The 12,202-nt window shown below is 43.1% G+C and overlaps 1 protein-coding gene across 2 annotated transcripts in view; it reads left to right on the forward strand.

The window, feature by feature from the left end:
- Positions 1-12,202, forward strand: part of ap2a2 (adaptor related protein complex 2 subunit alpha 2) — an 84,172-nt gene that overhangs the window by 34,061 nt on the left and 37,909 nt on the right. For both annotated transcript variants that reach the window (XM_062967601.1, XM_062967602.1), the window contains exons 3-5: positions 5,674-5,816; positions 9,790-9,983; positions 11,556-11,685. In XM_062967601.1, coding sequence (XP_062823671.1) covers positions 5,674-5,816; positions 9,790-9,983; positions 11,556-11,685 — 467 coding nt within the window. The remainder of the gene's footprint in view (positions 1-5,673; positions 5,817-9,789; positions 9,984-11,555; positions 11,686-12,202) is intronic.

Consider the following 12,202-nt stretch of genomic DNA (forward strand, 5'->3'; position numbering starts at 1 on the left):
TGCCCAGTAGTTTTTGTAGTGCCTTCCAAAAACGAGAGGTGAATTGAGATCCACGGTCTGTGACTAAACTCTTGGGCAATCCATGTAGTCTGAAAACATGTTGAAGGAATAGATCTGCAGTCTCTTTGGCCGTGGGAAGACCTTCACAGGGAATGAAATGGGCTAACTTGGTGAAAAGGTCCACCACCACTAGGATCGTGGTGAAACCACAGGAAGGTGGTAAGTCAGTGATAAAATCCGCAGAAATTATTTCCCATGGCCGAGATGGGGTAGGAAGGGGATGCAGAAGCCCTGAGGGCTTTTCCCTTCTTATCTTGGAGCGCTGGCATACTGGGCAGGTGTTGACATATTTTTCCACATCCTTGCGGATCTTGGGCCACCAAAAATCCCTTAGGATCAGATGCATGGTTTTAAATAGTCCGAAATGCCCAGCTGGTTTGCAGTCATGACACAGACGAAGCGCTTTCTCCCTGCCCGGTCCGGGTGGGATATAAACATGATTTCTATAGCATAGCAGTCCATCTTTAAGCGAAAAGGGAAAATGCAGACCTTGGCGAAGTTGGTCCTGCGCCCAGGCATCTGCTTGCTGACTAGCCCGGATTTCTTGAGCACAGATGGGTCCTGGAGTAGGGGAAGTTGAACCAATGGGAATGGATTTGGTGTTCCCCACCGTGAGCGTGGCAAAGTTCTCGGGTTGTAGCAGTTGGGATTCAAAGGTCTCCTTGCGTCCTGCAGCGTACTCCGGTTTACGTGACAGGGCGTCTGCTTGCTTGGTTTGGGCTGGAGTCACATAATGGATCTGGAAGTTGAAACGTTCGAAGAATAAAGCCCAACGTTGCTGCCTCTGATTTAGTTTGCGGGCAGTTCTTAGATGTTCTAGATTACGATGATCAGTGTGGACTTCAATGGGAAATTTGGCCCCTTCTAGCCAATGTCTCCAAGTTTCAAAGGCTGCCTTTATAGCCAGTAGTTCCTTTTCCCAAATGGTGTAATTCCTCTCTGGTGTGGTTAGTTGACGAGAATAAAAGGCACAGGGGTGGAGGTGATCTCCCTCCGGTTGTAAGAGTACAGCCCCAATTGCCACATCAGAGGCGTCCGCTTGCACCACAAAGGGGGTTCCAGGATTTGGGTGTTGTAGAATTGGCTGGGAGGTGAATAGTTTCTTTAGTTGCTGGAACCCTTTCTCTGCTTGATCAGTCCAGCGGAAAGGCTGCTTTCCACGGATGCAGCTAGTGATGGGGTCGGACCAGCGGGCAAAATCTGGAATGAACTTGCGGTAATAGTTCGCGAACCCCAAGAAACGCTGCACCTCTTTCTTGTTAGTTGGCGCCCGCCATTCCAACACTGCTGAGACCTTGGCTGGATCCATGGAAAGCCCTAGAGGCGAGATGCGGTAACCAAGGAAATCTACCTCTTGTAGATCAAAGGCGCATTTTTCCAGCTTGGCATAAAGTCCATGATCCCGCAATCGTTGTAACACCATTTTGACGTGGTTCTCATGTTCTGATTGTGATCTGGAAAACACCAAAAAATCGTCCAGGTAGATTATCAAGAACCTGTCTAGATAGTCCTGAAAAATGTCATTGACAAAATGCTGGAACGTTGCGGGGGCTCCGCATAAACCGAAATTCATAACTCGGGACTCAAATAATCCGAATTTGGTCTGGAAGGCGGTCTTCCACTCGTCCCCTTCCCTGATGCGAACTAAGTTGTAAGCCCCCCGAAGATCCAGCTTGGTGTAAACCTTAGCTCCTCGAAGCCGATCCAGTAGATCCGAGATTAAGGGCAGGGGATAGCTGTTCCGCTTGGTGATATTGTTCAATGCTCTGTAGTCCACCACCAAGCGTAGTTCCCCTGACTTTTTCTTCACAAACATCACTGGGGAGGCGGCTGGGGATTGAGAGGGTCTGATGAATCCCTTGCGAAGGTTTGTCTCTAGGAATTCCCTGAGAGCTTCTTGCTCTGGTTCAGTCAGGGAGTAGAGATGCCCTCGCGGGATCGGGGCCCCCTCCACCAAGTCAATGGCACAGTCATAAGGTCTATGTGGGGGTAATTTTTCGGCTTCTTTCTCATTGAATACATCCCAATACTCGGAGTACTTCTTTGGCAAGGTGATGATGGGTTCGGTGTCTGTGGCATGGCATACCTTGGCTACGAGGCAATGGTTTTGGCAGTACGGTGAAGCAAACTGCAGTTCTCTGTTGGACCAGGAGATGTTAGGGTCGTGGAGAGTCAGCCATGGAATTCCCAAAATCACAGGGAAATGGGGGACCTCGGTAACAAAGAAGGAGATCTCTTCCATGTGTTCCCTTATCCACATCCTGGTGGGTTCCGACCACTGACTTACGGGGCCCGTCTTGAGGGGGCGGCCGTCTATGGCTTGCACCACACGGGCATTCTTGAAATCATGATATTGTAATCCCAGAGAGTCGGCATACTCTCTATCGATGAAATTGTTGGTAGCTCCAGAGTCTATCATGGCGTGGATCATGACGGGTCCTCTTTTTGCTGACCATAAAGTGACCACGAGAAGGAACAGGACCCCGGTTGGCGGCTCTTGGATGGATTTTTTGACCGGGTTGGCGAGCCTCTCTACACCCGGTCGTTGGCTTCCCCCGCCGGCTGTGTACCAGTCGGCTCAGACGCCTTCGTCTCCGTGGAGGACGCCGCCGCAAGACGGGCGGCCGGCTTCCCTTTGGCTGGGCACTCTCTGGCGAAGTGGCCCCCGTTCCCGCAGTACCAGCAGAGGTTTAAGCGTTGACGACGGGCCTTCTCGGCGGCATCTAGTCTGGGACGCACATTGCCCAACTGCATCGGCACCTCCTCGCCTCCTCTGGGGTATGGGGTTGGTGGTGGGGGTCTCCATACTGGTCGTGGCTGAACGCTGGCGGGAGCGGGGGGATTTGCCCCGGCTCTACTGCCCTGGCCTCGAACCCACTGTTTCCTGTTGGCAATCATGACTTCAGCCCGTAAACATTGATCAATGAGTGCCTCGAGGGTCTGGGGAGGGTCCACCTTGGAGATTTCTTCCAGCATTTCAATGTTGAGACCCTCCCGGAATTGTCCTCTGAGGGCTACATCGTTCCAGCCGGTATTGTGGGCCAGCACTCGGAACTCGGCTATATACTGAGACATAGGTCTGTCTCCTTGGAAAAGGCGACGGAGTTTGTGACCGGCTGCCTCCAAATTGTCCTCGATTCCCCAAGTCTCCTTGAGGTGGTCCAAGAAGTGTTGCGCTGATCTTAGGTGTGGAGAGGCTTGGTCGAACAGTGCCGTCGCCCAATTGGCCGCTGGCCCGTCTAGAAGACTGTAAACCCACGCCACTTTGATGTCTTCTTGGGAAAACTCGGCATCTCGGGCCTCTAGATAAGCTTGACATTGGCGACGGAAAACATGAACCTTAGAAGCTTCTCCAGTAAACTTGGTGGGCAACGCCATGGCCGGGAGGCGGACTCCGCGCTCCCGCAAGCCCTTTATTTCTCCATCCTGGGCGTTGAGTCTGTCGCGGATGCGATCCACCTCTTCCTTGTCGATGGTGTAGGTAATCGGCTGGCCGCTCGGCCCAGGTACGTCTCCGGTGGACATTCTGGCCGAGGTTAATTGGTGCTTAGGGTGGCGGAGTCAAACTGTCACGACCCAGGCTGCAGAGCACCAATAACCATACACAGAGGCCAGAATCTAACTAATATCTTTATTGAAGGAATATATAAAGTTAATAAGAACAAGTGTAGAAAATAGTCCAGAAATAGACCTTTCAGGAAAGGTCAGAAATAGTCCAAAAAAGCAATGTCCAATAGGAAATATTAAGGTCCAAAGTTGTAATCCAATAACCGAAACACTCACTTTGCCAAGCAAAGTGAGGGGAGATGACAAGGTCCTTTAGTCCATAAAACTTGAGCGTGGCTAGGAAATAACTTGATACTTGAAACAAGGCTTGAACGTGGAACAAGGTAACTAGGAACAAGAACAAGGTCCGTGGAATAACTTGGTAAAATCCGTGAAACAAGGCAAGGATTGATCCTGGGAAACAAGGCAAGGTCCGCAGATAAACAAAGGCTGGGAAGCAAGGCGAAGGCTGGATAGCAAGGCAAGGCTTGGGCAGGAGCGAGGCTTGAATCGGAGCGCGCTGTCCAGACACAACTCGCTCCGTAGGCTGACGAATTGACTCCGCGAAGTTACTACGCGGGCAAAACACCTATATAGAGTCCAACTTTCTCACCGAAGCCGTTCTCTGGGAAACAGAAACGAAAGCTAAACTCCGAGACCAGATGTTAAACTCCCCAAAGATTCTCACGAGAAACAGTCTTAATTGGCAACATTCTTAGCTGCTATCCTCGCACTCCTGCGCGAAGCTGATTCCAAACTTCTCTGTTGTTTACAAAACTCCCGGCGCAAGAACACGGGAGAAGTAGGCTCTGGGGTTGTTTGACATACTTCTGGGACACAACTTTCTTGCAGGTGCAAGGTTCCCAGATCTGCCTGGGGAAGATCTGGCTGAGAGGAATCCAGTTCAGACTGGGAAGGTAAAAAACCCAAGTTTTCATCTTCAACAGGGATTACAATGTCCTGAGCAGGACTACAAGGCCCATGGGTCATCACAATGTACTTCTAACAGTGGGACATTTCAGTTTGTGTTAAACAAGGTAGCATAACAGGTACCTTGTAACAGAATCATTCCTTTTTGGGTCAGATGTATTACAGTATCTATATAACCATCTTTAAGGGTAACAAATACTCACATTGCTACTTCACCGAATTATAAAATCCTGAAACAAACATTGCAGGCCAGTAATTCAGGTCTCTACAGCTATCCTCCCAGAATCAAATTACTCTTGATGTGAGTCTAGATTCCATGTAGGTAGGGGGTATCTAAAAGGTGCAGCTTAGTTTTGTAATGATTACATCTTGTCCATCTCTGCAAGGGATGGGGCAGACTCAGCTACAGTTTCTACAGGCTCTACCTATTTATTTAATATGCCTTCTTTCTTCTGATACAAACTCATTAGACGAAGTTTAGATGTAGTAGCAGGATCTACTATTGGTCAGAAGAGGTGGGCTCTGAAATGACATGCCAAAGATGTAAAACTTGGAAATATCTTGGAGTGTTGTAGAGGGAAATGGTGGGAAATACTTAGGCTTTCTTCAACAGGGAGATGCAGAAAATACATGATCAGAAAATACCTATTTTCTGTGTGCAAATATGTGATTTTAAAGACAAGTGACTTCTACGTAGGCTGTCTGCTGTAATCCAGTTATATCCTTACCTTTGCACACAAATTTAGATCGCTTCTGGGTAACATGTTTTACTTTGAAACATTGGCCTTGCACAAAACTAACCTGATTCTTTTGAGTTTTGCTCTCGGACTTTGAATTTGAAGGGAATTCCTGTCATCTTATGTTGTGATCAAAGTGAGGGCAATGACTTGAGAATCCCAAGTACTGTCCTACCTAGATATTGATCAGACGCTATTTAGCATTTGCTTTTGGTATCTCCATAAAATGCTCTGGAGCAGATTCCATGTGGTCATTGGTAAAGACAGTCACATCTACTTTGTACCTAGCAGTATTTCAGTGATGCCAATATGATAATGTGATTCATTAGCATGGGATGATAATGTTTCTGTTGCAGTTGTGTTAATGCTTTTTAAATTTTTTCCTTTAATTACTTATTAGGTGATAAAGCCCTTGATGGCTACAGTAAGAAAAAATACGTCTGCAAGCTGCTTTTCATCTTCCTCCTGGGACATGATATTGATTTTGGCCACATGGAAGCTGTGAATCTACTGAGTTCAAACAAATACACAGAGAAGCAAATTGTAAGTAATGTCTTACCACTTCATCACATTCATTAAATACTACTGAGCCACCCACTTAAGAAACGGCAACCTATTGTGTTCATCACATGATGAAGGTTTCAAGTGTAGAGTAGAGATATCTTGGTGTTTAAAAAGGGTTGCAAAGGGTTATCTTTTCATATGCTTTATAAGATGGCTGGCAAGCGACTTTTTTGCAAATTATCCGGACAAAGATGGGCAAAATGGCCAATTCTGTTGTGTGATGGTATTTGTCCTCAGCTTAAAAATGATACGGTCACGCAATTTGTGGGAGGAGCTGAAATGCCCCTTTGAGAAAAGCTCCACTATGACGTTTTGCTCATGGAGGAGGGAAGTTCGGAAGTATGTCATATTCCTTTCTGTCTCATGCACTTTCTGGGAGCCTTCCTTCCTTCTTCCAACACGGGGAAGGAGAGAGAGAAAACAGAATTGCTGGAATGGCTGCAAAGGGAGAGCTCCCAGACACTTCCTTCCCTCCTCCTCTTCCTTCGGTTGACACCTAGGGCCATCTAGTACAGGGGTCCCCAAACTAAGGCCCGGGGGCCGGATGCGGCCCTCCAAGGTCATTTACCTGGCCCCCGCCCTCAGTTTTATAATATATTTTTATATCATTTTAAATAATATATTATATATACATATAATATTGATAAAAATATTATAATGTTATACAATATAATATTAATAATACCATATAATAATATTAATTATATGATATATATTACATACAATATTACAGTATAGTGTTATAGTTCAATATATAATGTTAATATTGTGCTATGCTAATAATATAATATATTGTATGTACATACAGCTGCTCTGAGTCCCCTTCGGGGTGAGAAGGGCAGGATATAAATGTAATAAATAAATGTAGTAAATGAATAAATAAATAATTTTAGACTTAGGCTCGCCCAAAATCTGAAATGACTTGAAGGCACACAACAGCAACAATTAATTAACGACTATCTCATTGGCCAGAAGCAGGCCCACACTTCCCATTGAAATCCTGATAGGTTTATGTTGGTTACAATTGTTTTCATTTTTAAATATTGTATTGTTCTTTCATTGTTGTGGTTGTTTTGCACTACAAATAAGACATGTGCAGTGTGCATAGGAATTTGTTCGGTTTTTTTTCCAAATGATAATTTGGCCCCTCTACAGTATGAAGGATTGTGGACCGGCCCTCTGCTTTAGAAGTTTGAGGACCCCTGATCTAGTACAACCCCCTCCTATCTGCCATGTAGCAAAAGCACCATGAAAGCACTCTCAACAGATGGACATCCTGCCTCTGAATGATCATCATCATCATCTATCTTGATACGTTATCAAAATATCTATCTTGTTTGCTGTGTCATACTAATAATAATAATAATAATTATTATTATTATTATTAAGAAAATACGTTCCTAGTTTGCAAATGTTATTTTCTGTTAAATTCTGTAGTCCTTACTTTGAAAGCAGTTGATGTGCTCCAGAAACTTTGTTTTTGTGGCCACAAACTATGTTAAATTCATACAAGATATTCAGTCACTGAGAAACTAGAGCAAAATGTGCTGTAGCAGGATGTCCCTCCTGCAAAGACAAAGTTTTTGCAGTTTAATAAAGTATGCTTGAGCTGTATGGTAAACCACCCTTCCAAACACTTGACATGTTCAGTGGGATGAAGTCTCTAGGCCTGCATAGCAATCATAAAAATGTTGTACAGTAGAGTCTTGCTTATCTAATCTTTGTTTATCCAGTGTTCTGGATTATCCAACGCAGTCTGCCTCCAGCCTGGATCCACAGCTGTTTCTCTAGGCAGCAACGTACAGCGAGCCAACATGCCCAACAACACAAGTGCAGCCACGCTCTCAAACAAGTGGCAGACTTGTTGTAAAACACGATGTTTTGTTGCTTAATTTGTAAAATCATAACGTAATTTGACGTTTAATAGGCTTTTCCTTAATCCCTCCTTATCCAGCGTTCTGCTGCCCTGTTTATGTTGGATAAGTGAGACTCCACTGTATTTCATTAGCCTTGGGTAAAGTATAAGAGCTGAATAAAAGCAATTACGTTTCCTTTATTTCTTGAGTGTTGTATTTTATCAAACATTGAGAAGTGTGGTGCTTTTCTCTGCAGTTGTCGGCTTACATAGGGCATCTCATTCCTAAATTGCTGCTTTACTTGCAGAGAAGAAAATAGGATCGTTGGATTTGGTCCAGTTCAAATAAAGTTTTGGAGCTCCAGCCCAAAAAAAAGTATCAATCAAGCAAAGCATAGAGCAAATCTGACTTCCCCCATGGCAGTTTGGGGCTTAGGTCGAATCCTTCATGCAGGAAAGAGATGGCCATTACCCTACCATAGTCAGCCAGGCTTGGAACATATGAGTAAAGAAACAACAGGAATGTCATTGTGGGAATTTACTACAGGTCCCCAAGCCAGGCTGAGGACGTAGATGATGCCTTCCTGGAATAGATGACCGTACATTCAAATATGGGCGATATAGTAGTAATGGGGAATGTTTAGCTATCCTTGTGTTTTCTGGGATTTAAACTCTGCCAAGAATATAAGGTCCAACAAATTTCTCACTTTGCAGACTTAGGATATCCTCTTGAGCTCATCTTTCTCTTTTAAACTTAAAACCTGTGCAATTGAGAAATTATATCCATAACAATCATATTAGTGTCCAGACGAGGGCGACTAAAATGATCAAGGGTCTGGAGAACAAGCCCTATGAGGAGCAGCTTAAAGAGCTGGGCATGTTTAGCCTGCAGAAGAGAAGGCTGAGAGGAGACATGATGAGGACATAAATATGTGAGGGGGAGTCATAGGGAGGAGGGAGCAAGCTTGTTTTCTTCTGCCCTGGAGACTTGGACAGGGAACAATGGCTTTAAAATACAGGAATGGAAGGAGATTCCACCTGAACATTAGGAAGAACTTCCTCACTGTGAGAGTTGTTCTGCAGTGGAACTCCCTGTCCTGGAGTGTGGTGGAGGCTCCTTCTTGGTAGGTTTTTAAACAGAGGCTGGATGGTCATCTATCGGGGGTGCCTTAAATGTGATTTTCCTGCTTCTTGACAGAATGGGATTGAACTGGATAGCCCGCGAGGTCTCTTTCAATTCTATGATTTTATGAATGAGTCAAACAATAGTTTACAGATGCCTTTCAGGTGCTGAGCAACAGGGCTTGTGAAATGCCATCTGGAGCTGAGCATGATAGGCAAAATTGGTAACCTACTCTTCACGCTAGTCTGATGATTTCCAACAACATGTTGATGCGAAATAAACAGTGGAAAAATATATAAAGGAGAGAGGTTAGCTGTAGTGCATGACTGTCAAAATGGAATTTTATCTTTAAACAAACTGCTGTATATACTCATATATAAGTCTAGACATTGTAGTCAAAAATTGACCACAAAAAACTGGGTTAATATATCAATGGCTCAGAATATTTACTGTACCTGAACTCTTTTTGGAAAAAAATTTCTTTTCTCTGAGTACCTTTATGAAATGTGAGAGTTTAGTCCATCCCAGGAGAACCTAAATGAAACATTGACCCTCGCTACTCTCTGTCATGACTCTGCTTCTGGCCTTTTTGAATGCCTGGTCAAGAAAATGGTAGTGGTTGCCAAGGGGCTGTTGAACCCCTGAGGTGTCGCTGGCACTTTGCCTCCCTGCAGAATGGCCCTCAGCTTTGGGCTTCAGCCAGTTAAAACTTTCTCAAACTGTGTTTTGATCTGCCTATGTCTGAACATAAGGTCAACAATATTCCACCTGTCTCAAATCGTTTGATAGTTGGCTTTATTTGTACCCAGAGTGAAAACCAGTTGCATTGGACATGTGTCAATTTAAATAAGAATTTAATTATAAATTTTGAGAGACCTGATTAAGCTAGCTGAGTTTTTTAAAAAAATAGTATTGAGTGATGTATATCAAACCTTCCCTCTCCTATACACTACTAATTTTTCTCTTAATTCCAGGGCTATCTGTTCATCTCTGTACTTGTGAATTCCAACAGTGAACTGATACGACTGATAAACAATGCAATTAAGAATGACTTAGCCAGCCGCAACCCCACTTTCATGGGACTCGCGTTACACTGCATTGCCAATGTGGGTAGCAGAGAGATGGCAGAAGCATTTGCTGGTGAAATTCCAAAGATACTTGTGGCTGGGTAGGTAATGCCTGTGTATTTCTAATGCCAATAAAAGACCAAGTTAGTTTTAAAGATGTGGGCTAGTATCTAAATGCTGGCATGATTGAATAGTCAATCTCTTCTGCTTGGTGGTACAGTAGAGTCTTGCTTATCCAACCTTCACTTAGCCAACATTCTGTATTATCCAACGCAGTCTGCCTTTTAGTATTCAGTGTTTTTGCAGTCAATGTTTTCAATACATTGCGATGTTTTGGTGCTAAATTCATAAATACAGTCATTACTACATAACATTACCATATATTGAACTGCCTTTTCTGTCGATTTGTTGTAAAACATGATGTTTTGGTGCTTAATTTGTAAAATCATAATGTAATTTGACATGTAGTAGGCTTTTCCTTAATCCCTCCTTATTATCCAACATTTTCTCTTATCCAACGTTCCGTCTGCCCGTTTACGTTGGATAAGCGAGACTTTACTGTAGCTGTATTATGGAGCCATTTTTAAAGAAGATCAACCAGTCAGTGTATTGGATTTTTGAAAGTGTGAAGATGCATCTGGTTCTGAAAGCATTCTTTCTGTGATTATAGTGGGTTCTATTATTGACTCTCATGATTGGCTTTTGTTTCCTTTGCTATGAATTGGTTGCTTGCTTTCAATATTTGGGGTTCACAAGGCTTTTATATTTCTGCATTTCCTAAGCTGCCTGAGCATTTTTATATACAGAAATATTGACTTAATTATTCTGGTAGGCAGCAGCAATATCCATAGACTTTGAGCCTTCCAAACAAGTGTGAATGCTTGCTTAAGTGTTGATATGAAGGCCCTGAACCCTTAGTTTGATTTTGCATTAGACCATGGACAAGTCATTTTGGACTACAATTCCCATAATCCCAAGGCATCCAAACTATCCATATTGGGGGTTTCTGAAAGCTGTAATCCTGAAAGTAACTTCTTCTAATTTTGATACAGAACAGGGCTACTGACACATATGGAGTCTAGCCATCTTGGCCTGTAGATTTCGGGAACTAGTCCCCAAATGACTTCTTTTCTGCTATGTATAAATGGTGATACAAATAGTGTTCAGGCCATAACATGCCTCGTTTTATAGACTACCTTCAATGAAATTATTCTATGAAATTGAACTTAATTCCTAGTATTCTCAGATACTGAGTGCTAAGGTGTCTGAAGCAAGAAAAGTAACCTTTAACAGAAAGTAGTTTCTTTCAGCTTCAGCCTGTGTATTAAGCACCCTTTAGATAAAACAAAACTCTCCAGATATGAGTCCACTGCTTAGAGTAATCGAAAGCAGGTTTCCCAATCTGATACCTTCCAGATATGCTAGATCACAAATCTTACTGATGTGGACCACATCTATCTTCCTCAGTCATCATCGTGCCTATTGGCTATACTGGCTAAAGATAGAAAAACGGTAGTCAAAGATATCTGCAGGGTGACAGGTTTTAGAAAATTGAGTTGAGGGAAATTTTGCACGTGTTTATGCATCCTGTTATCATCTGAGTTACACTCACTGGCTAGTTCAAACTAATTCTGGACATTTGAAATCTACTGATACTTTCACCTGTCTTCCAGAGACACTATGGATAGTGTGAAGCAGAGTGCAGCACTGTGCTTGCTACGATTATATAGAACATCTCCTGATCTGGTTCCCATGGGGGACTGGACGTCGAGAGTTGTGCACCTTCTCAATGACCAGCATCTGGTGAGTTGTCTGAATTATTTTTCCTAACTGAAATCTCTCTCTTAAAAGTGTGAATAATTAACCATGTTAATTCCAAATGTAATTATATATAACCACGGAAGGCAATGTTTTGGCAAGTAAGCTAAAACAACAAAACAGAAATAAAACTTAACTTCAAGAGTATCAACAAGGAAACCAAAGAAAGTCAGGAAGATAATTTCAAATGCTGTGTGCTTTTTCATAAATAATACAAAGAACATATAAATAACAGTAGTGGCAAATATTTTAGACATGGCCTTATTTCTCTTGTGATCTATGCAAAGCTGCTTTTGACTTTGGAAACATTTGTATGCCTTTTGTGTTAATATTCATTTATATACAACATCTGAATCTTCAACAGTTTATGGTTAGTCTGATTTAATTAAAAACATGTTTATGTATCTCCTAGCATGCATAGCATGTAATGTTGCTCTCCGGTCAATATTTTTTGTTGAATGTTTTGCCACAAGTGATGTCCAATTGAGTATGTAACGTGCCT

Source organism: Anolis carolinensis, chromosome 1 (assembly GCF_035594765.1).
Source record: "Anolis carolinensis isolate JA03-04 chromosome 1, rAnoCar3.1.pri, whole genome shotgun sequence".
Taxonomy (NCBI): Eukaryota; Metazoa; Chordata; class Lepidosauria; order Squamata; family Dactyloidae; genus Anolis; species Anolis carolinensis.